The 22,196-nt window shown below is 43.0% G+C and overlaps 1 protein-coding gene across 1 annotated transcript in view; it reads right to left on the bottom strand.

Moving 5' to 3' along the window:
• LOC106716414 overlaps positions 1 to 22,196 on the bottom strand; it is a 63,009-nt gene that overhangs the window by 12,610 nt on the left and 28,203 nt on the right. Inside the window, exons 2-13 of the mRNA XM_045684338.1 lie at positions 20,433 to 20,607; positions 20,064 to 20,211; positions 19,636 to 19,752; positions 19,123 to 19,306; positions 18,829 to 18,981; positions 18,485 to 18,670; positions 12,542 to 18,123; positions 12,447 to 12,506; positions 3,451 to 3,551; positions 1,323 to 1,406; positions 333 to 426; positions 96 to 157 (exon numbers count right to left, since the gene is read on the bottom strand). Of these exons, the coding sequence (XP_045540294.1) occupies positions 96 to 157; positions 333 to 426; positions 1,323 to 1,406; positions 3,451 to 3,551; positions 12,447 to 12,506; positions 12,542 to 18,123; positions 18,485 to 18,670; positions 18,829 to 18,981; positions 19,123 to 19,306; positions 19,636 to 19,752; positions 20,064 to 20,211; positions 20,433 to 20,585 (6,924 nt within the window). The 5' untranslated portion in view covers positions 20,586 to 20,607. The remainder of the gene's footprint in view (positions 1 to 95; positions 158 to 332; positions 427 to 1,322; positions 1,407 to 3,450; positions 3,552 to 12,446; positions 12,507 to 12,541; positions 18,124 to 18,484; positions 18,671 to 18,828; positions 18,982 to 19,122; positions 19,307 to 19,635; positions 19,753 to 20,063; positions 20,212 to 20,432; positions 20,608 to 22,196) is intronic.

Raw genomic sequence — 22,196 nt, 5'->3', positions numbered from 1 at the left:
GACAACAAAACTTCATCTACCATTCCATTTGTTGCTTTAGAAAAAACTTTAAACATAAATTTTGAAACGTGAAAAGAGTAATTTAAATCACTTACCTTAGATCTCTTGGGAGTTTCAACGTTGTTTGTTATACCAGGATCGCTGGTTGTATCAGTTCCTGAAAAAAAAAATACATATTTAACACCAAAAAAAAATTACAGACTATTGCCGATATAAAGTAACCAGTAGAGCTGTTCTTTAAAGAGTTGTAATTTCTCGTTTTTGTAGTACAGTTGGTTGTACTCTTATGATATTAATTTTCGTATAAACCAATTACGTACTAACGTACTGACCATTTTCAGCAGGCTTTCTTTCTGCTATTTTTTTATCTTCCTTCATGTCTGGCGGCGCTGTGGGCATCACTTTCACAGCACCTGGCGGTGGTTTCTGGAATGTTCCAAGGTTATGATTAGAATCTATCTAATATTTAAGTCAATAACTACAAACACAAGATGAATTTGCTTAAATATTCAACTACCTTTTTAGTAATTGAGATATATAGTAATAAAATGACAATTATATAATTTTTTTAAATCAAATATTATTTCATAAATTAAACTGTTGTTTTATAAAAAAAAAAACGAGTAATATACTTTATGAATAAAAAAAAATAAGGAAATACTTTAAGTGTTGAAGAATTTAGGAAGATACAAACTACAAAAGTGCATTCAAACCAATAAATTCAGACAAACTAGGCGATCCTATGTGCGTTGTTACTAAGTACTTCTCATGCCTCAACTAAAATTAAATAATTCCAAGCTCTAAACGACTCTACAAATTTTAATATGATTTATAACAATAACATATTCTGACATGTTGATACATATGATGACATGTCATGAATACTACAGCATCTACTGTGTGATACCTATTTTGCAAAAAGTCAATTTTTGGTAAGATTTTGAATTTTTGTCTTTATTATAATCTGTATTTTTCATATATCAGAATTTAAATCTGTTTACTCAATGTTTTTTTTAAATTTTCTGCCAATGCTGAAGTCGTTAAAACATTAAATTCCGAAGAGTATTAATAAACAATACCTATGCCAGAACCTAAAACAAACTGAAACATATGCACAGAGCAGCTAGCAACAAGTAACTGTGCATAAAATTACCTACAATTCCCAATATCCTAGTGATACTACTGCTAAAAGAGCAGTCTGTCTACTCTCACAACTAAATCTTTACAAATCTACTCTACAACGCACAGGCTAGCTGAAAAAAAAACACTAAAACTGCATTATCCCAATACGCTCATTGCGTCAAGTCTTTAATATGGTGCACCTTTTCCATGCGGTCTGCGAGGTACTCCCCCTCCAGCGAGCTGGCGGAGGAGGCGCTGGCCGTGCCTCCGGAGCGCCGCCGCAGCTGCTCCGGCCGCATGCGGTACCACAACGGTTAGGGGCGAGTGGATCACAACACAAATACAAAGACCTCATATAATACGTATACACCAGTGTTCCCCAAACTACACACAGGAAGAGATTCACCGAAACTAGCAAAATATTGTATAAGGTCTACTTGTTCAAAAAGTTTGAGAACCTCTAGTATATACGTAACAATACACTGACCCATCATTGCGTTTCTTTGATTCTATTAAAGACAAAGAGCTTGATTTTTATAACTTCAATGAAACTTTATCATCAGCATTATGTTCCCTAGTAGAAAGAAATTTCTATAAACAACGGAGATATCCGTAACATTCCCAATTTTTAAAGACAAATTTAAGTTTATTAATAAACTTATATATTAAACTTTGAATTCAAACCAAAACAGTACATTAAAAAAATTGTTAATATTGTGCCTCGCAATGTATTATTTATTAACTACCATTTATATTAAAATCATAGACAATCTTGGATTAAACCAACAATAGACAAATATATTGTTATCATTTGACCAAGGACCATTTTGTTGCGATCCACTCGACATAACAAGCATTATAATGAACAATGACATCATCACGTGCATTAAAAACATGTTTTTAATGATTTTAATTATAACAGTCTTCATTTTGTCATGAGAATTTTTAACACAAAGCAATTACTGTAAATGAAACTATTTATTTTGGAGACGAGAAGAATATATAAAATTTGAGTGGCTATATGTAATATATAGAAAAAAAAATTCGTACACATTATGTATATGAGTTGCTGGTAATGAATAATTAATTTGTAAAATGTATGTCTGTCTGTCCGCCCTTACGAAACGGCTGGACCAATTTTGACTGGGACATTGAGTGGAATATTGCTGATGCACGGATAGTATAGGTCACTTTATCGACATTGACCAAGACGTGGGCGACCGCTAGTTTTAAAAAAACACAAAAATCTCATAACAAAATGAACAAGTCATACAAACTAGATGTACAAGTTAACATTGACCGTGAAATTACACTGTTGAAAACACTTGTATTAAAACATGTCACGTGACATATTTTTCAAACATATTACAACAGGTTTCGTCAGTGTAAATCCACAGTTATAGTTTTACATTGTTTACTACTGACATTGAATACATCATTATAAATAAAAAAAAATCAGTGAATAATGTTCATACATAAAATAACATTTACGGATTTTTTACAATAACTTTAAACTAAAATTACGAGGATTTATGAAACTATCCGTAAAAAAATGGTCAAAAAAACTATTCAAAATAAACCAAAGACAAAGTAATTAAAAAAAATGGTTGGAAGACTTTTCTACTTTTTTATTTATAATATTTAGAGTGTAATGAATTAAATTACGAGTATAAAAAATTTTTTTGACAAGAATTTCAAGTACAATAAATTCAAAAAAAAAATTACATCAAATTACTTTGTCTTATTACTGTCGCATTAAGAATTATAAAATAACCACAAGGGGTGGTCTATGGTTCCCATTTAAAACATATTATCTCTGTTTCGTCAAAGATAATGTTCTCAGAAACCAACAGTAGGTCAAACAATGTCCAAGTGATAGTCCAAATAAGCTGTGAAACGCAAACTATTTTGACAGGAAGTCGACGAGTCCTATGTGTAAGAGCCAAAGTAACAAGTTGATGATTTTCATTTTTTTGTGTTAAAAGCTCCCCTTAGTTTAGTTAACAACATGCACTAAACAAAATACACATTTACAGGTAATGTTTTTTTTGCTGAAATAAAAGGGCTTATGCGGCATATTTTCTTATACGGTCGAAAGTTTGAGAGCCTCTCTTAAAAAGTTGTCAATTTACACATTGGCCCTTATTAGGAACCATCGATGCGTCAGTTGATTAACAAATTCTGAATGCGACAGTCAAAGGTCTATATTAATGTAGAATTTCACTGCGGTATTGTTCACTGCAGTGAAACGCTACGGTTACCGTGACAAATAATAAGCATATGTAAATGTAGTACACAGTATATAATGTGATGAGTGACATGACATACCTTATCTTTGATTGTGGGTCGAGGTGCGGGCTGCGGCGGCATGGTGTGTCGCTTCGCGGCGTCGGGCGGCATCGACTCATCCTTGTCACCCGCCGCCAGAGCTGACACAAAACATGTAACTGTGAGCTGACACTGGAAAAATCTCCGGAACGACTGGACCGATTTTTACGAGACTTTTACAGGTAGTTAGCTGATATAAGTAGGCATAATATGGGCTTACTTTTTTTAATTATCCGCATACGTTTACGTTACACGTTTCGAAAAAAAAAAACAGTTTAGACAACAATTCGAACTATTCGTAATATAGAGAGGATTCAGAGAATAACGATTATATAAATAAATAAAATACATATTATATAAGTAGCTATCACCCGCGACTCCGTCCGCGCGGATTAAAAAGAACACTTAATAAGTATCCTATGTGTTCTTCCAGAATTTGTTCTAAATCTATGCCAAATTTCATCGAGATTCTTTGTAGGGCATCGAGACCGGGTATACCCGGACCGAAAAAACCCGGTTTTTCCCGGTTCTGAGGATTACAAAAAAACCCGGGTCTGATTATTAAAACTCGGGTTTATCGGGTTTTTTTAAAACTTTTGTTTTTGTAATTTATTAAGTTTAAGCCACTTCGAATGCAATAATAAGTAAATGTAATAAAAATACGCTTTGATAAATTATTAACTATTATGTAAAACGTAGCTTCGTTGCTACGTTCCTATCAATTGTGCGATATCATTCGATGAATGGACATCTAATAAAAATAGAACTTATATAGGGCTCACTTTACATTCACCAAATTTTGGAAGGGATAGCAGTTTTCGAAATCTAGGTCTCATACGAATTCACAGGTCCTTGATTGCAGCCTCATGCGTACAATTGATTTAGGCCAAGTTGGAAGAATATGGGGGTGGTTGCATTAGGGAAGTCCCTCAAGTCATACCATCAGCTATGCATCGCTCATGCTGTTAAGCTGGCAACTGTGGATGTAATGTACAAACACAATGCCGGCTTCGAGGAAAACGTCGCTCAGCTTGCCGAACTTGACGAGGATGAAGATTTACCTTCATCAGTATTGGCTCAAAGACTGCGAACTGTAGAATTTAACGACGACACAAATTCTACAGACAATGACGAGGAGGTCTTTCAGTTCACCATATTTTAGATACAACGAACTGCTATCAAAAGTACGAAAAGTGGTAAAAATCTTCAAAAAATCGACAAAAAACGATGACGTCCTTCAAAAACATGTCAGAGCTGATTTGGACAGGAGTACTCCCTGCTGTTAGATGGGAAAACGCGCTGGAGTAGCATTTCTGCCATGTTAGGTCGGTTTCTGAAATTGAAAATATCTATTACAAAAGCTTTAATTGCTTTAAAAACAGACATTGCATTTACTGATGATGACTGGAGAAATATCCATAAAATATTGGATGTTATCAAAACTGTCATCGAGGCGCTATATCGACGCGATGCAACTTTACTTACAGCTGATGTTTCCCTAACTTTGCTTTGAAGAAAATGGATCAAATGAAGACACCACTAAGTCACAAAATGAGAGAAAAGAATTATTTAGAAAGCACAATTTGTCGAGACTCAATGTTGGCGAACTTCTGTGTGCCTTGGCCCAACCATTGTCGGACCTAGCAGACGGAGTCCGCAGCATGGTGTTGAAGGCCTTATAAAATTGTAAATACTTTTTCTTGTTATCATTATTTGCTTTTATTTGTTGTTGTTATTTTCTTGTAAATGTATGTGTAATGATATTGTAAGTTGTTTCCTATGGGACTGACATGTTCATATGAACCAAAGTCCCTATAAAAATAAAGAGAAAAAAAAAAAAGTCACAAAATGGCAACTGCATTGGCAAACGATACGCAAAAAGAAGACTAACTCAAGCAGCAACACTACAGTACTTGACTAATCCGGGTAAATATTTTGAGAACTTTGAAAATGAAGATAAAACTGTTTTTATCGGCCTACAGGTGATGAAATGATAAATGAAATTGTTAATCTGATTAAACGCACAACCAAAAAATATATATATACCTCTTGAAAATTTGCCACCGCCAGACCAAGACCTGCGAGAAATTGACATTTTATTTTCCTTTACATTTTGTATTCATTGTAGGAAATCGATATATAAACGCAGATTAGTGTATTTTAAAAAAATTCAATGGAAAGATCGAAATGCTCGAAAAAACCGGTCTACCCGGGTTTTGATATTCTTAGACCCGAAAACCCGGGTTTTCAAAATTGAACCGAGTTTCGATGCCCTAATTCTTTGTGTCGTTTTGGAGATACGAGGGGAGGTCCAAAAGTTCGCGGAATGAAAGGGTTGTCAATGAAATATAACAATAAATTTATTTTTCCTTTTCAATATAATCACCCTTAAGTCTAATACATTTATTCGATCTATGAATTAATTTTTCTAAACCATCGAAAAAATATTTTTTGTCTTTGGCCTCAAAATGGGCCGAAATTGCCTCCTTCACTTCATTATCGTCGGAAAATTTCCTTCCCCTTAGCTCTTTTTTTAAATTTGGAAATAAATAAAAATCGCTTGGAGCCAGGTCTGGACTGTAGGGTGGGTGAACAAGTGGTTCGAACCCATGTGTGTGCAGAGCAGCCATGGCAACTCGGCTCTTGTGAACCGGCGCGTTGTCTTGCAAAAGCAACACACCCTTGGCCAATTTTCCTCGACGTTTTTCTTTAATTGACTCCTTTAACTTTTCTAATATGAGTGCGTAGTATTCTCCGGTTATAGTGGTACCTTTTTCTTTATAATCAATGAGTAATATTCCCTTACAATCCCAAAAAACAGTGGCCATCAACTTTCCCGCCGATTCTGACACCTTGAATTTTTTGGGAGGTGGTGTACCCTTTTTGTGCCATTGCATGGACTCCTGTTTGGACTCAGGTTCAAAGTGATGAACCCATGTTTCATCTCCAGTAACAATCCGCTCCAAAATCTGCACGGGCTCGTCTCCACACAACTCCAAAAAGTGCTTAGACGCGTCGACGCGCTGCTGTTTTTGAAGCGGCGTGAGCATTCTCGGCACCCATCTTGCACTGACTTTTGTCATGCCCAGGTGGTCGTGCAGGATACGCAAAATAGTTGTATCTGATACTCCAACAAATGCAGATAATTGTTTCTTCTTCAAACGTGTGTCTTCGAGTACAAGTTTTTCGACTTTTTCGACGATGTCTGATGTGGTGGCGTCAGCTGGCCGCCCAGAGCGAGAGTCGTCTTCAATTGAATCTCGACCATGTTTAAAAAGACCATGCCACTTATAAACCATTGTTTTACTAGGGCACTGATCTCCATAAACGGCTTCCATTTCATTTAAAATGGTTTGAACGTTTTTTCCTTGCTTGGTAAGGAATTTTATCACAGCGCGATGTTCAATTTTCTCCATAGTTGCAGTTTGCTTCCGGATTGACTTGTTCAGCAGGCGAGTACTCGTAAACGAATGGCACTATAGGGTTGAAATGTTATATATATACTAATTATGAGTGCCCAATTAGTATGACACTAAGCGAGCTACCCTATCCCCACTCCATCCCCTCCATTCCGCGAACTTTTGGACCTCCCCTCGTACCTTCAAACAAACATCCATCCATTCATATAAACATCCGAGTTTATAAGATGGCCTCAAAAAATTACTTCCTAACAGAATTAGAAAGCGATTAGAGTACCAGGGTAACAGAAAACACTTTCATTATATTTATGTACGTAATTTAAGAAATGTATGGATCGTGTATGAGTCAATAGCGTAGTAGCGTTTCGTATGCGGTTTGTGGTTTATCGAGTGGATGATTTTACGTCATTTAATACGACGTTGAGAAAATGCCCAGACATAAATCTTGGGTACAATATTCTTTTGAAAACTAAAAGAAAACCTTTCATTCAAATCTGATTACATAATTTTCAAGTTTTCCTATACCGTAGATATATTTTTATACTAGCTTTTACCCGCGACTCCGTCCGCGCGGAATAAAAAATAGAAAACGGGGTAAAAATTATCCTATGTCCGTCTCCTGGTTCTAAGCTACTTGCCCACCAATTTTCAGTCAAATCGATTCAGCCGTTCTTGAGTTATAAATAGTGTAACTAACACGACTTTCTTTTATATATATGAGCCGCTTATTTTGAAAGTGGCCTAACTCCATTTATCTTCAAATCGAGATATTGAAAGGTTTGCGTTTCAATGAATTTAAAAATATACGTATAAGATACTAAGGAGTCATACTGCTTAAGCGTATCTAAGGATGTTAAATTTAAAGTTCCTGTTAAAATAGTGGCAATTATTAAGTAAATAACGTACGTTTTCTTATCAAGAATGGAGTTGGGCCACTTACAAAATTAACAGCCAGATTCATTATAAAATTTGAAGGTGCCCAAGTCCATTGAACATAATCTAAGATGTTTCAAATAAAAATAAAAAATAAGGAATTTGTTTTGCATATGTTGAAAACACTTCGGAAACATAATTTATGCGATTCAAAACATTTTTTAATTACAGAACATAGAAAATTACAAACATAAATTTATTACAAAACAATTTACTAGGCTACCCCGACGTGGTAATAAATTCAGAACTTTAAAATTTTCATTTTCATTCATGGATGTCTTATAAAAAATTTTAGATGGTTCATTTCTGACAAAACGCATTGAACATATTCTTAACCAGTTTACTGATTCTCCATCAGAATTTTTTACTCTTTTAAAAATTGCGTCTTTTAATAATTTTGTCGATACAAAATCTTCCTGTCTCATTTCATTTAGAATAAAATTATTACCCTTCCGACACTTTTAATAATCTTGGGGAACGTACAGTAAATTATTTTTTTAATGCCATTTCTACCACGCAACGCACGCAAAATCTCTATCATTTGGTAAAAACGAATGTCCTGATATTAAAAATGTATGATCTATAATTTCTATATTATTATCCAAAGCTTGGACAATTTTCAACCACATTAAAGCTACTTTAATGTTTCTATTTTGCCCGGTGCACATGTCACTGTAAGCTATGATGTGTTTTTCACTTCTTAATTTTTTAATATGTTTTAAGATGCATGAAACAATAACTTGATGTAAATATAAATGGAGTTGGGCCACTTTCAAACTACACGGCTCAGTTATTCAATTAATTCGGAAAACTTATGTGTAAAAAATGTATCGTATATTCTCTGAATATAAGCAATCTGAAGTGCTTCACTGATAAATAACATGAAGTTGTACATGTAACAATGGTAAGCGGCAAAAAATTGAAAAACGGAGTTAGGTCACTTTCAAAATAAACGGCTCATATATAAGATATATCTATAATTCACCTTTCAATAAAAAAAAACAAAATCAAAATCCGTTCATCAGTTCGGAAGCTACGATGCCACAGACACACTTACACACAGACACGTCAAATAATGTCTTTGTTTTTTTAGCAGCAACAAAATTATTTAACGTTCAGATTTAAGATACGTTAATGCATAGCTATTAATATTTATTTCAAATAACACAATTAGCAAATCAATTAAGATAATCGTGCTCAGCTGCGACAGACTGACAAATATATTTATTTACATTACATTATCGAACCTAAATATTCACTTTTATTTAAACTTTGTTTACATTTCAAATCGCGGAGAATCTTATATTTACATCTTTACATGATTAGAAATACTAAAAACAGATTTTATAGTAGTTAATAATTTTTTGTGATCTAGAGCAAAATTAGCATTCCACTAACTCCTGTCATTGCCTATCAAATAAAAGAACAATTACTTTTAAAAAACCTAACCTTGAACCTTAGTTACATTTTTATGTTAAAAAGCTACCAAAAATAAACATCGCTTATAAATAGAAGTATTATTAAACTGTCATATTTTTTCACTTTCAAATAAACAAAAAAAAAACACTAAATAAACTCAATTCAAACAAAACAAAACTCTCAAATAACACTAAATAATATTTTTTTAATAAAAAAAAATAACTAACATGTACAAGAAGGATTCCAACAATCGTTAAACACCATCACTAATTTAATAAACAATACGAAAATTAACTAAAAACACAAGATCTGAGCACGCGCACTTTCTGATACTGAGCTAAGTCTGAACGTACCACGAGCTAGTATAACTATATGTAATGATTACGTCTGTGCGTTACTTCAGCGTGTATTTATATCGGCTACTTCATTACAGTATGAATGGACGGTGTTATGCGAGATGTGTACTATGATAGACTAGACATTTTCGAATATTCTGGTCTAGGTTTTTGGAAGTATAGATTTTAATCAATGTTATATATACATATATAATCTGTCTGTTTTGTAATATTTACTATAGAAATAATATTGTATTTAAATTTAAACTTGCGTTCGTATTTCATGATCATGTTTTACCAAATTATTACTTCCTGCATTATTTGATTATATTACTAATATTATAAATGCGAATGTTTAAATGTATGGATGGATGGATGGATGGATGTTTGTTAGAAGTTATCTCCTTAACGGCTCAACGGATCTTGATGAAATTTGGCATAGATGTAGAACATCGTTTCTAAGAACACATAGGCTACTTATTATGTTTTTAAATTCCGCGCGGACTTAGTCGGGGGCGACAGCTAGTTATAAAATAATTGGATAGTTATTACCATTAAAATATATTTAATACACCATTATAAAATAAAATAAAATATATACGAAGATTGCTTTAATGAGAAAACAACAACAATGAACAATGACATCACTTGAACTTGCATTAGCGAGTTTTTGCCAAATGTCTGTTAGCAAATGATGTCATCTTGCATAAAGCTATCAGACTGCATCTGTATGATATGACTCAAATCGTAACTAAATTTTGGACGCTACGTAAAATATGTCAGTGGTGCTCAAACTTTGGCCAATATAAGAAAATAAACGACAAAAGAATGATATCTATATAAAAAAAAAATTAAACGTAAAATAATGTCGAGACGAATTCTCAGATTTCTAACTGATTTTTTTTAATAATTAAACTAGTTCTTTGTGAATTCAAATTTATTTCAATTCGCAATGAAATAGAAACCTACAACCTTTAATATCTATATATTTAAAAGAAAAAAATAATTGTTTCAATTTTGTTGCGACCTCGGGGTTGCGTATTCCTCGTTTGAACATTTGGTGAAATATTTTCAAAATTGCTGTCTTCTTGACATCTTTTCGTTTTAACGTTTTTTTATTCCCATAATTTTTTAATACAAAATTTATTTTGTGTCCTATTTTATATAAAATATATCGTAACTTAAAATAAAATTCAAAATTAATCAGTTCCCATATCATGTAAATTTTACGACGCAGTAAATAACATTTATAATAATATATTATTATATTTAAAAAAGATTGAGAACCACTGTTTTATGAAAGACTAAATCAATACTGCGAAAAATATACTGGAATCGTTTAATTGACCAACCATCAAAGATAACATTAACTTTTAAAGTAAAATACATTGCACATTTTGTATGTACAATTTATGTATTCACTTGCTCGTTATATTTCAACAAAACCAATATAGAAAACTTTAAAAGAATCTTCAAATACTATTTCGAAATCACGTGAAATATTGCAAAGTTTACGTTACAAAATACGCTTTTCACGCTTATTGTTTACTTTTAAATAAAACATCTAAAATGCAATGCATTTATTCTTATAAACTTTACTACTAAGCATTGATACGGTACTCGGAGTCACTTAAGCAGACCTTTAGTTTATATTTCTGATAACTTATTAACTCTAACAGTTGGTTTTTGAGTCCAAAATCTACGTATAAAACTAAATCAAGACTGTTATTTTTGTTAACAGAGATAAGGTTTTAAACGGGGATTATTGTCTCAGAAACCCACGGTAAGTGTGCCAGATGTTATGACAGTAATTGAGTCAGGTTTGGCACAAATATAATTGTCATTCAGAGAATTATTTTTCTTGTAACACGTTTATTTCGAGATCGTTTCGTGAAATAATTTAATACAAACAAGTCGATGATCAAAATAAGAAGTTTATATATTTGAACGTCCTCCAAGATGTCATTCTCAAATGCAAATTAATTTTTCTTATGAAAAGCTTTTTATAAGAAGATTTTTGTTGCACTATTTTTATATGAGATTAATTAACGTGAACGGATCTGATTTTACGTTTGAATTTTTTTTTAATTCGACATTTAAAATGCGTTCAAAAGTCTGAATCGGTTCAGTTTCAGTTTAGCTGCGGCTCAACAATCAAATTGTCAGTTCACGACTCAATGCAATTTTACTAATATTATAAATGCGAAAGTTTAGTTGTATGGATGAATATTTGTTAGAAGGTATCTCCGGAATGGCACAACGGATCTCGATGAAATTTGGCATAAATATAGAATATTGTTAGGACTGTTGAGGGTAGCCACACAAAAAAAAAGGTTTTATAAGGAAGCGTGCGCTGCTGCTCGAGGCAGTCTCTTTCCATCCGTCATTGCGGAACGTCTGACATTTTTGTTTACTTACGTTCGGTTTGAGTTTATACTACAGCGAGGATTATTATGAAGTAGAGTTAAATTCATTATTTCGCTGTTAGTTTAATTCTTTTAAAATACTTTTGCATCAAATATCCTTACAATATAGTCTGGAAGAAGACATAGGCTAAATAAGTTTTTTTGTTCCGACCAGACGGAGTCTAGTGCGAAAGCTAGTCTATGAGTCGCAGAGCACAGAACGTCAAATCATGTTTTTGGAGCTCGTATAAAAAGACTGTGTTCTTTACATCGCACACTGTCTCGTGACTCGCAACTTGAAACATAAATCATGTGGATTGATCTGCAGGTCTTCAATTAGTTGAGTTATCCATGAATAATAGGTTCTTTCGTATGTGGGGGTGCGTGTGTGGGGTGCGTGTATGTGTAGGGATTGAGGGGTGTCTATGTAATGGGAGAAGTGCGGCGGCGCTGGGGGTATGTGTGTGGGGGGTGCGTGTACTGACCGTCCATGCTGCGCGAGGAGAGTTTCCTGGAGGAGAGCGTGCGGGAGAAGTGCGGCGGCGCTGGGGGTATGTGTGTGGGGGGTGCGTGTACTGACCGTCCATGCTGCGCGAGGAGAGTTTCCTGGAGGAGAGCGTGCGGGAGAAGTGCGGCGGCGCTGGGGGTGTGTGTGTGGGGGGTGCGTGTACTGACCGTCCATGCTGCGCGAGGAGTTTCCTGGAGGAGAGCGTGCGGGAGAAGTGCGGCGGCGCTGGGGGTATGTGTGTGGGGGGTGCGTGTACTGACCGTCCATGCTGCGCGAGGAGAGTTTCCTGGAGGAGAGCGTGCGGGAGAAGTGCGGCGGCGCTGGGGGTATGTGTGTGGGGGGTGCGTGTACTGACCGTCCATGCTGCGCGAGGAGAGTTTCCTGGAGGAGAGCGTGCGGGAGAAGTGCGGCGGCGCTGGGGGTATGTGTGTGGGGGGTGCGTGTACTGACCGTCCATGCTGCGCGAGGAGAGTTTCCTGGAGGAGAGCGTGCGGGAGAAGTGCGGCGGCGCTGGGGGTATGTGTGTGGGGGGTGCGTGTACTGACCGTCCATGCTGCGCGAGGAGAGTTTCCTGGAGGAGAGCGTGCGGGAGAAGTGCGGCGGCGCTGGGGGTATGTGTGTGGGGGGTGCGTGTACTGACCGTCCATGCTGCGCGAGGAGAGTTTCCTGGAGGAGAGCGTGCGGGAGAAGTGCGGCGGCGCTGGGGGTATGTGTGTGGGGGGTGCGTGTACTGACCGTCCATGCTGCGCGAGGAGAGTTTCCTGGAGGAGAGCGTGCGGGAGAAGTGCGGCGGCGCTGGGGGTATGTGTGTGGGGGGTGCGTGTACTGACCGTCCATGCTGCGCGAGGAGAGTTTCCTGGAGGAGAGCGTGCGGGAGAAGTGCGGCGGCGCTGGGGGTATGTGTGTGGGGGGTGCGTGTACTGACCGTCCATGCTGCGCGAGGAGAGTTTCCTGGAGGAGAGCGTGCGGGAGAAGTGCGGCGGCGCTGGGGGTATGTGTGTGGGGGGTGCGTGTACTGACCGTCCATGCTGCGCGAGGAGAGTTTCCTGGAGGAGAGCGTGCGGGAGAAGTGCGGCGGCGCTGGGGGTATGTGTGTGGGGGGTGCGTGTACTGACCGTCCATGCTGCGCGAGGAGAGTTTCCTGGAGGAGAGCGTGCGGGAGAAGTGCGGCGGCGCTGGGGGTATGTGTGTGGGGGGTGCGTGTACTGACCGTCCATGCTGCGCGAGGAGAGTTTCCTGGAGGAGAGCGTGCGGGAGAAGTGCGGCGGCGCTGGGGGTATGTGTGTGGGGGGTGCGTGTACTGACCGTCCATGCTGCGCGAGGAGAGTTTCCTGGAGGAGAGCGTGCGGGAGAAGTGCGGCGGCGCTGGGGGTATGTGTGTGGGGGGTGCGTGTACTGACCGTCCATGCTGCGCGAGGAGAGTTTCCTGGAGGAGAGCGTGCGGGAGAAGTGCGGCGGCGCTGGGGGTATGTGTGTGGGGGGTGCGTGTACTGACCGTCCATGCTGCGCGAGGAGAGTTTCCTGGAGGAGAGCGTGCGGGAGAAGTGCGGCGGCGCTGGGGGTATGTGTGTGGGGGGTGCGTGTACTGACCGTCCATGCTGCGCGAGGAGAGTTTCCTGGAGGAGAGCGTGCGGGAGAAGTGCGGCGGCGCTGGGGGTATGTGTGTGGGGGGTGCGTGTACTGACCGTCCATGCTGCGCGAGGAGAGTTTCCTGGAGGAGAGCGTGCGGGAGAAGTGCGGCGGCGCTGGGGGTATGTGTGTGGGGGGTGCGTGTACTGACCGTCCATGCTGCGCGAGGAGAGTTTCCTGGAGGAGAGCGTGCGGGAGAAGTGCGGCGGCGCTGGGGGTATGTGTGTGGGGGGTGCGTGTACTGACCGTCCATGCTGCGCGAGGAGAGTTTCCTGGAGGAGAGCGTGCGGGAGAAGTGCGGCGGCGCTGGGGGTATGTGTGTGGGGGGTGCGTGTACTGACCGTCCATGCTGCGCGAGGAGAGTTTCCTGGAGGAGAGCGTGCGGGAGAAGTGCGGCGGCGCTGGGGGTATGTGTGTGGGGGGTGCGTGTACTGACCGTCCATGCTGCGCGAGGAGAGTTTCCTGGAGGAGAGCGTGCGGGAGAAGTGCGGCGGCGCTGGGGGTATGTGTGTGGGGGGTGCGTGTACTGACCGTCCATGCTGCGCGAGGAGAGTTTCCTGGAGGAGAGCGTGCGGGAGAAGTGCGGCGGCGCTGGGGGTATGTGTGTGGGGGGTGCGTGTACTGACCGTCCATGCTGCGCGAGGAGAGTTTCCTGGAGGAGAGCGTGCGGGAGAAGTGCGGCGGCGCTGGGGGTATGTGTGTGGGGGGTGCGTGTACTGACCGTCCATGCTGCGCGAGGAGAGTTTCCTGGAGGAGAGCGTGCGGGAGAAGTGCGGCGGCGCTGGGGGTATGTGTGTGGGGGGTGCGTGTACTGACCGTCCATGCTGCGCGAGGAGAGTTTCCTGGAGGAGAGCGTGCGGGAGAAGTGCGGCGGCGCTGGGGGTATGTGTGTGGGGGGTGCGTGTACTGACCGTCCATGCTGCGCGAGGAGAGTTTCCTGGAGGAGAGCGTGCGGGAGAAGTGCGGCGGCGCTGGGGGTATGTGTGTGGGGGGTGCGTGTACTGACCGTCCATGCTGCGCGAGGAGAGTTTCCTGGAGGAGAGCGTGCGGGAGAAGTGCGGCGGCGCTGGGGGTATGTGTGTGGGGGGTGCGTGTACTGACCGTCCATGCTGCGCGAGGAGAGTTTCCTGGAGGAGAGCGTGCGGGAGAAGTGCGGCGGCGCTGGGGGTATGTGTGTGGGGGGTGCGTGTACTGACCGTCCATGCTGCGCGAGGAGAGTTTCCTGGAGGAGAGCGTGCGGGAGAAGTGCGGCGGCGCTGGGGGTATGTGTGTGGGGGGTGCGTGTACTGACCGTCCATGCTGCGCGAGGAGAGTTTCCTGGAGGAGAGCGTGCGGGAGAAGTGCGGCGGCGCTGGGGGTATGTGTGTGGGGGGTGCGTGTACTGACCGTCCATGCTGCGCGAGGAGTTTCCTGGAGGAGAGCGTGCGGGAGAAGTGCGGCGGCGCTGGGGGTATGTGTGTGGGGGGTGCGTGTACTGACCGTCCATGCTGCGCGAGGAGAGTTTCCTGGAGGAGAGCGTGCGGGAGAAGTGCGGCGGCGCTGGGGGTATGTGTGTGGGGGGTGCGTGTACTGACCGTCCATGCTGCGCGAGGAGAGTTTCCTGGAGGAGAGCGTGCGGGAGAAGTGCGGCGGCGCTGGGGGTATGTGTGTGGGGGGTGCGTGTACTGACCGTCCATGCTGCGCGAGGAGAGTTTCCTGGAGGAGAGCGTGCGGGAGAAGTGCGGCGGCGCTGGGGGTATGTGTGTGGGGGGTGCGTGTACTGACCGTCCATGCTGCGCGAGGAGAGTTTCCTGGAGGAGAGCGTGCGGGAGAAGTGCGGCGGCGCTGGGGGTATGTGTGTGGGGGGTGCGTGTACTGACCGTCCATGCTGCGCGAGGAGAGTTTCCTGGAGGAGAGCGTGCGGGAGAAGTGCGGCGGCGCTGGGGGTATGTGTGTGGGGGGTGCGTGTACTGACCGTCCATGCTGCGCGAGGAGAGTTTCCTGGAGGAGAGCGTGCGGGAGAAGTGCGGCGGCGCTGGGGGTATGTGTGTGGGGGGTGCGTGTACTGACCGTCCATGCTGCGCGAGGAGAGTTTCCTGGAGGAGAGCGTGCGGGAGAAGTGCGGCGGCGCTGGGGGTATGTGTGTGGGGGGTGCGTGTACTGACCGTCCATGCTGCGCGAGGAGAGTTTCCTGGAGGAGAGCGTGCGGGAGAAGTGCGGCGGCGCTGGGGGTATGTGTGTGGGGGGTGCGTGTACTGACCGTCCATGCTGCGCGAGGAGAGTTTCCTGGAGGAGAGCGTGCGGGAGAAGTGCGGCGGCGCTGGGGGTATGTGTGTGGGGGGTGCGTGTACTGACCGTCCATGCTGCGCGAGGAGAGTTTCCTGGAGGAGAGCGTGCGGGAGAAGTGCGGCGGCGCTGGGGGTATGTGTGTGGGGGGTGCGTGTACTGACCGTCCATGCTGCGCGAGGAGAGTTTCCTGGAGGAGAGCGTGCGGGAGAAGTGCGGCGGCGCTGGGGGTATGTGTGTGGGGGGTGCGTGTACTGACCGTCCATGCTGCGCGAGGAGAGTTTCCTGGAGGAGAGCGTGCGGGAGAAGTGCGGCGGCGCTGGGGGTATGTGTGTGGGGGGTGCGTGTACTGACCGTCCATGCTGCGCGAGGAGAGTTTCCTGGAGGAGAGCGTGCGGGAGAAGTGCGGCGGCGCTGGGGGTATGTGTGTGGGGGGTGCGTGTACTGACCGTCCATGCTGCGCGAGGAGAGTTTCCTGGAGGAGAGCGTGCGGGAGAAGTGCGGCGGCGCTGGGGGTATGTGTGTGGGGGGTGCGTGTACTGACCGTCCATGCTGCGCGAGGAGAGTTTCCTGGAGGAGAGCGTGCGGGAGAAGTGCGGCGGCGCTGGGGGTATGTGTGTGGGGGGTGCGTGTACTGACCGTCCATGCTGCGCGAGGAGAGTTTCCTGGAGGAGAGCGTGCGGGAGAAGTGCGGCGGCGCTGGGGGTATGTGTGTGGGGGGTGCGTGTACTGACCGTCCATGCTGCGCGAGGAGAGTTTCCTGGAGGAGAGCGTGCGGGAGAAGTGCGGCGGCGCTGGGGGTATGTGTGTGGGGGGTGCGTGTACTGACCGTCCATGCTGCGCGAGGAGAGTTTCCTGGAGGAGAGCGTGCGGGAGAAGTGCGGCGGCGCTGGGGGTATGTGTGTGGGGGGTGCGTGTACTGACCGTCCATGCTGCGCGAGGAGAGTTTCCTGGAGGAGAGCGTGCGGGAGAAGTGCGGCGGCGCTGGGGGTATGTGTGTGGGGGGTGCGTGTACTGACCGTCCATGCTGCGCGAGGAGTTTCCTGGAGGAGAGCGTGCGGGAGAAGTGCGGCGGCGCTGGGGGTATGTGTGTGGGGGGTGCGTGTACTGACCGTCCATGCTGCGCGAGGAGAGGTTCCTGGAGGAGAGCGTGCGGGAGAAGTGCGGCGGCGCTGGGGGTATGTGTGTGGGGGGTGCGTGTACTGACCGTCCATGCTGCGCGAGGAGAGTTTCCTGGAGGAGAGCGTGCGGGAGAAGTGCGGCGGCGCTGGGGGTATGTGTGTGGGGGGTGCGTGTACTGACCGTCCATGCTGCGCGAGGAGAGTTTCCTGGAGGAGAGCGTGCGGGAGAAGTGCGGCGGCGCTGGGGGTATGTGTGTGGGGGGTGCGTGTACTGACCGTCCATGCTGCGCGAGGAGAGTTTCCTGGAGGAGAGCGTGCGGGAGAAGTGCGGCGGCGCTGGGGGTATGTGTGTGGGGGGTGCGTGTACTGACCGTCCATGCTGCGCGAGGAGAGTTTCCTGGAGGAGAGCGTGCGGGAGAAGTGCGGCGGCGCTGGGGGTATGTGTGTGGGGGGTGCGTGTACTGACCGTCCATGCTGCGCGAGGAGAGTTTCCTGGAGGAGAGCGTGCGGGAGAAGTGCGGCGGCGCGCGCTGCGGCGGCGCTGCGCGGGACTCGTAGTGAGTGCGGCCGCTGTATCTGAAGCGGGAGCCGAGCCGCGGGAACAGAGTGCCGCGCGCCGCCGGCTCCGGGCTCATCAGTCTACATACACACACACAAACAATCATAGCAACAACCCCCTTAGGTAAACTCAGAACCTTTCGGTAGGGATATATGAAGCCAAATGCAAATACGTTTACAGTTCAATTATTTTTGATACTTCTTAACATGAGCTGACGAAAGAGCTGTACAAGTTACGTTTTCTATTATATATCTTATTCTATTTGAAGAGCATTTGAAGAAGTAATGACGTAATTCACTAATTTATGCTTAAAATTCGATAAATCAAAAGTAAATATTCACCATTAAATAATAAAATAAATAATTTTGGTCTATCTTCATGATACAGGAGAATCTAAAAATTCAAAATCAACATTTAAAAAGCGATTCTCCAAGGTATTACCTAAAGAAGGTGTGATGTTCCACGCAGGTCTTCCATAGTTTCTTGGCGGCGCGATGGTTTGCGAGTTTGAAGCCGACAGTAGACTCAAACTGTTCAAACTCTCCGGGCCGCAGCTTCACGTAGAAGTTGTGCCTCTTGTAGCTGATCTTCAAGATCTTCGGCCACGCGAACCGGTTGATACGTAACCTGACAAATTATATTAGTATACAAAACTAGTTACAATCTTACTAAGAAGACCTAATTTTAGTCCTCTTTCCATTATCTTCCCTTTTCTTATCAGGAATGCATAGGAAGGGGAAATATTTTCTTTCTGTGCGTTGTTGCTTCTTTTGTGTGGTACTCACTTCTCCCTGTGCACCAGCAGACCGGAGGAGCAGACACCGAGAGTGATGTCGACGTTCTCCGAGTCCTTGGCTGGATGCAGGTCCACGCCGTACATCGCCAGCTTCTTGGCGTTCTCCAGGTAGTTCAGCTCCGCCTCCGCCGGCGTTTGACCTCTGAACAAAAAAGTACCCAAGACTCCTTAAAAACAAAACTACGACAAATTTTCTAATTGCTATCGTTTAATGTATACCCACTAAGTGTAGATTTAGAATTATAAATAAACACTTAGGGTCCCTTTAGTTGCAATGTCTCACCGATGCGTCTTGTGCAGCTCCACCACTTTCTCCTCAAGTTCAGGAGTGCAGGCTGTTGGCGGCACCAGCTTGAGCTGTCTGCAGAGCGCGGCGCCCGCCTGCGACTCCTCGTGGTCCCCCAGCTCTGACTGCAGCAGGTAGCTCGCCAGCAGAGCGTGCGTCACCGCAGAGCACGGCAGACGACCTGCACACAAAGATATCACTTTAAAAATATCTATGTCTCATCTCTGAAGAAATTCAAAGATGTATGAAGTCAACCAACTAAATGTGGGCGAGCATGGTTGATTAACTTAGTCAACCCTAACTTATTGTAGGCTTATGTCTCAGTGAGGACTTGCATGAGCTGGATCTATAAAATTAAACCCTACGACACACGAGGAAAGTAGGTATAACAAAAACATTTCCACTTAAAAAAACGGGTATGGATTTAAATTATTTAAGGAATATTAAGAAATTCCTCAATTAATTGTAGCCTCGTGCTTTTGTTTCCTTCTTCGTCTTTCTTTAACTCACCTTCGAGCAGATCCCTCCTGACTGCGAGCACCAACTGATACCTGGTGAGCTCTTCCTGCAGCTGCGCCGGTTCCGGAGGGTAAAACTTCACTGCGAACCTGATCTCCCACGGCTCGCCTGACAATACACAAATAAAGAGAGAAATAGCTTAACTTGTTTTGGAAGAAATCAATGGAAGAAAAATATTCTTAACTCTCAAAATACAAGAGCATAGACTATTTCTGTTTCATTGTATGATAAAATTGCATATGTCACTTTTACGGTCGTGCATTTCTATGGTTATTCTTTCTTTAAAGTATAAGAGGGTCAAAGGCCGGCAAAACATATGAAGCTTCACTAAAATTGCCGCTATCCAAGGACGTCGATGATCACCTCAGTGATCCCGCGTTTCGTTTACCTCCTTCTCTTATAAAAGTGCAGTGACATACGTTTGATCATCTTGGAGACTCTCTTCTCGAGGTCAATCCAGACGCGCGGGTCGCCGCGATCCTCATACAACAGCCCGAAGTAGTCCTTCTCCACCAGGTTGAGGGCATCGCACACCTTCGCCAGCAGCTCATGTCCTCGAATTTTCCTCTGGAAACAACAACGTCAAACAGTTATTTTATCAATATATCATCTCTATGCCCGTATAAAAGTCTCTATGGTGTCTACGCACCAGATTTTTGCACTCAAGATCGATCTTTCACATGCCTCATTTCAGTCATCCATTCAAGGGATGTTTACATGAAGAAGAATGAAACGTCTTTGAGCTGAGGAAACCCACGACTATATTTTCAAATACATAGCGGACTTACATCGACGTCGAGCTCCATCTTGGAGCCGTCGAGGAGTTCGACATTGGCTCTAGCGAGGTTCCCAGTGGGGCGGCGGCGGGGGGAGGCCTCCTTGCCCTTGCCCTTCTTGTCATCCTTGGCCTCTTTGGCCTCCTTGGCCACGCCCTCCGGCATTCTGCCGCGCTTCCTTCACCGCCTGGAAACAGGACATGTATTTAAATTAACATGAATAATTGACACATGAACAGAGAACTTGTTAGCTTTGTAGAAAAATACGATTGTACAAGTATTGCACAACATATTGTACAGACAACAACATCACGCCCGTAACCCAGAGGGATAGGCAGAGACCACAGACCTGCATTTTGACATATATTCTACAAACATAACAAACTTCATAATAAAGTAAATCTGAATTCTTTTTTGAGTCGTTCGGATGAAATTAAATGTGCAATATAAAAATTATAACAAGCTTTAAAAATAAATACTAATTATTAGAAGATATAAAACAACCATAAAAAGAATTCTCAAGAGATAAATACGGATTAAAAATTTTAAATGCAACATACAAAGCTGCACTCTAAGAAGCAGGTCAGCTTTTATAGCAACGAGAGTCGTAATTCCATTCATTTTATACTCCACTGCCGGCTTAAATTACGACCGCACGGCACAGCGACCGCTCGAGAGCGTAATGGATTCAAAATAAAAGGTTAAATTGTCGCTGTTTTACAAACTAACTACTACAGGTACAGTCTACATTTATTAAACTGGAAAATTACTTTTAGTAATTGCTCATTTAAATAACAATAAAAACGACTATTAACCAACATGACGTTAAAATTTATGTAGGTACAAAACATTTTTAGGTTTTATGCGATATTTTGGTACAGTCAGGGCCCTTCGCGGTGTTCCACTTACACACAATTTGCCTTGTTTCTAGCAACGAGACAAAACTCCGCCCTTTCTTACAACAAGCAGTGAATTACGCCAACGAATGTTTAATAGTGAAAAGCAATTAGTCGTGTATCAATGACCGAACCTTTTTTCTACAGACACACTTAAAAACTACATCCCATTGGTTATTGTTCCCGCTTCATCGCTTAAATGCTTACGAAACGTTCAAACGTCTGTCACTTTCAAAGTATACCGCCAGATTACCCGATAGTACATCTGGTTTCTAAATATGCATTCTGGAGATTACGAAAGTACTTTTAGCACGAATTAACAGTTTAATTTCAGAATAATAAATTCCGGTATCAAGCTGTCGTTGCGTTGAATATTGATGATTCATGAAATTTAATTAATTTCAATTGCATACAAACAAGAACCGTACACAATACGATAGTGGCGTGGCGTGGGAACAACCTTGTCGCATTGTATGCAGTCGTGGGTTCGAAGCCGTGCGTATTGTTCGCACTCAAAGATAATTATCAATGAGTTAACTGCTATTTACCGTTTATTGCGGTTGTGCTGCAAGAAACAAGTGTTTTGACAATATTTTAAACATGTTATTAAACAAATTTACATAAAAACAAGTAACAAAGCATATCAAAAAACGTTTAGTAATTAATAAAAGAGTGTATTGATAGCGCAATATGAAATTTAACAAAAAAAAACGTCTTATCAGCTATTATCAGAGCTTATCACATAACTATGCAGAACCTTATCAAACGTTACTAATGCAATACGACAACTACTCGTACGAATACTTTAAATCCTTTTTATCATTATTGGGATGAGCAGAGATAAATGTATTTTTGTACTTGAAATTTGTTTTGACATGTA

Source organism: Papilio machaon, chromosome 26 (genome assembly GCF_912999745.1).
Source record: "Papilio machaon chromosome 26, ilPapMach1.1, whole genome shotgun sequence".
NCBI lineage: Eukaryota > Metazoa > Arthropoda > Insecta > Lepidoptera > Papilionidae > Papilio > Papilio machaon.
This window is presented reverse-complemented; position numbering and strand designations above follow the sequence as displayed.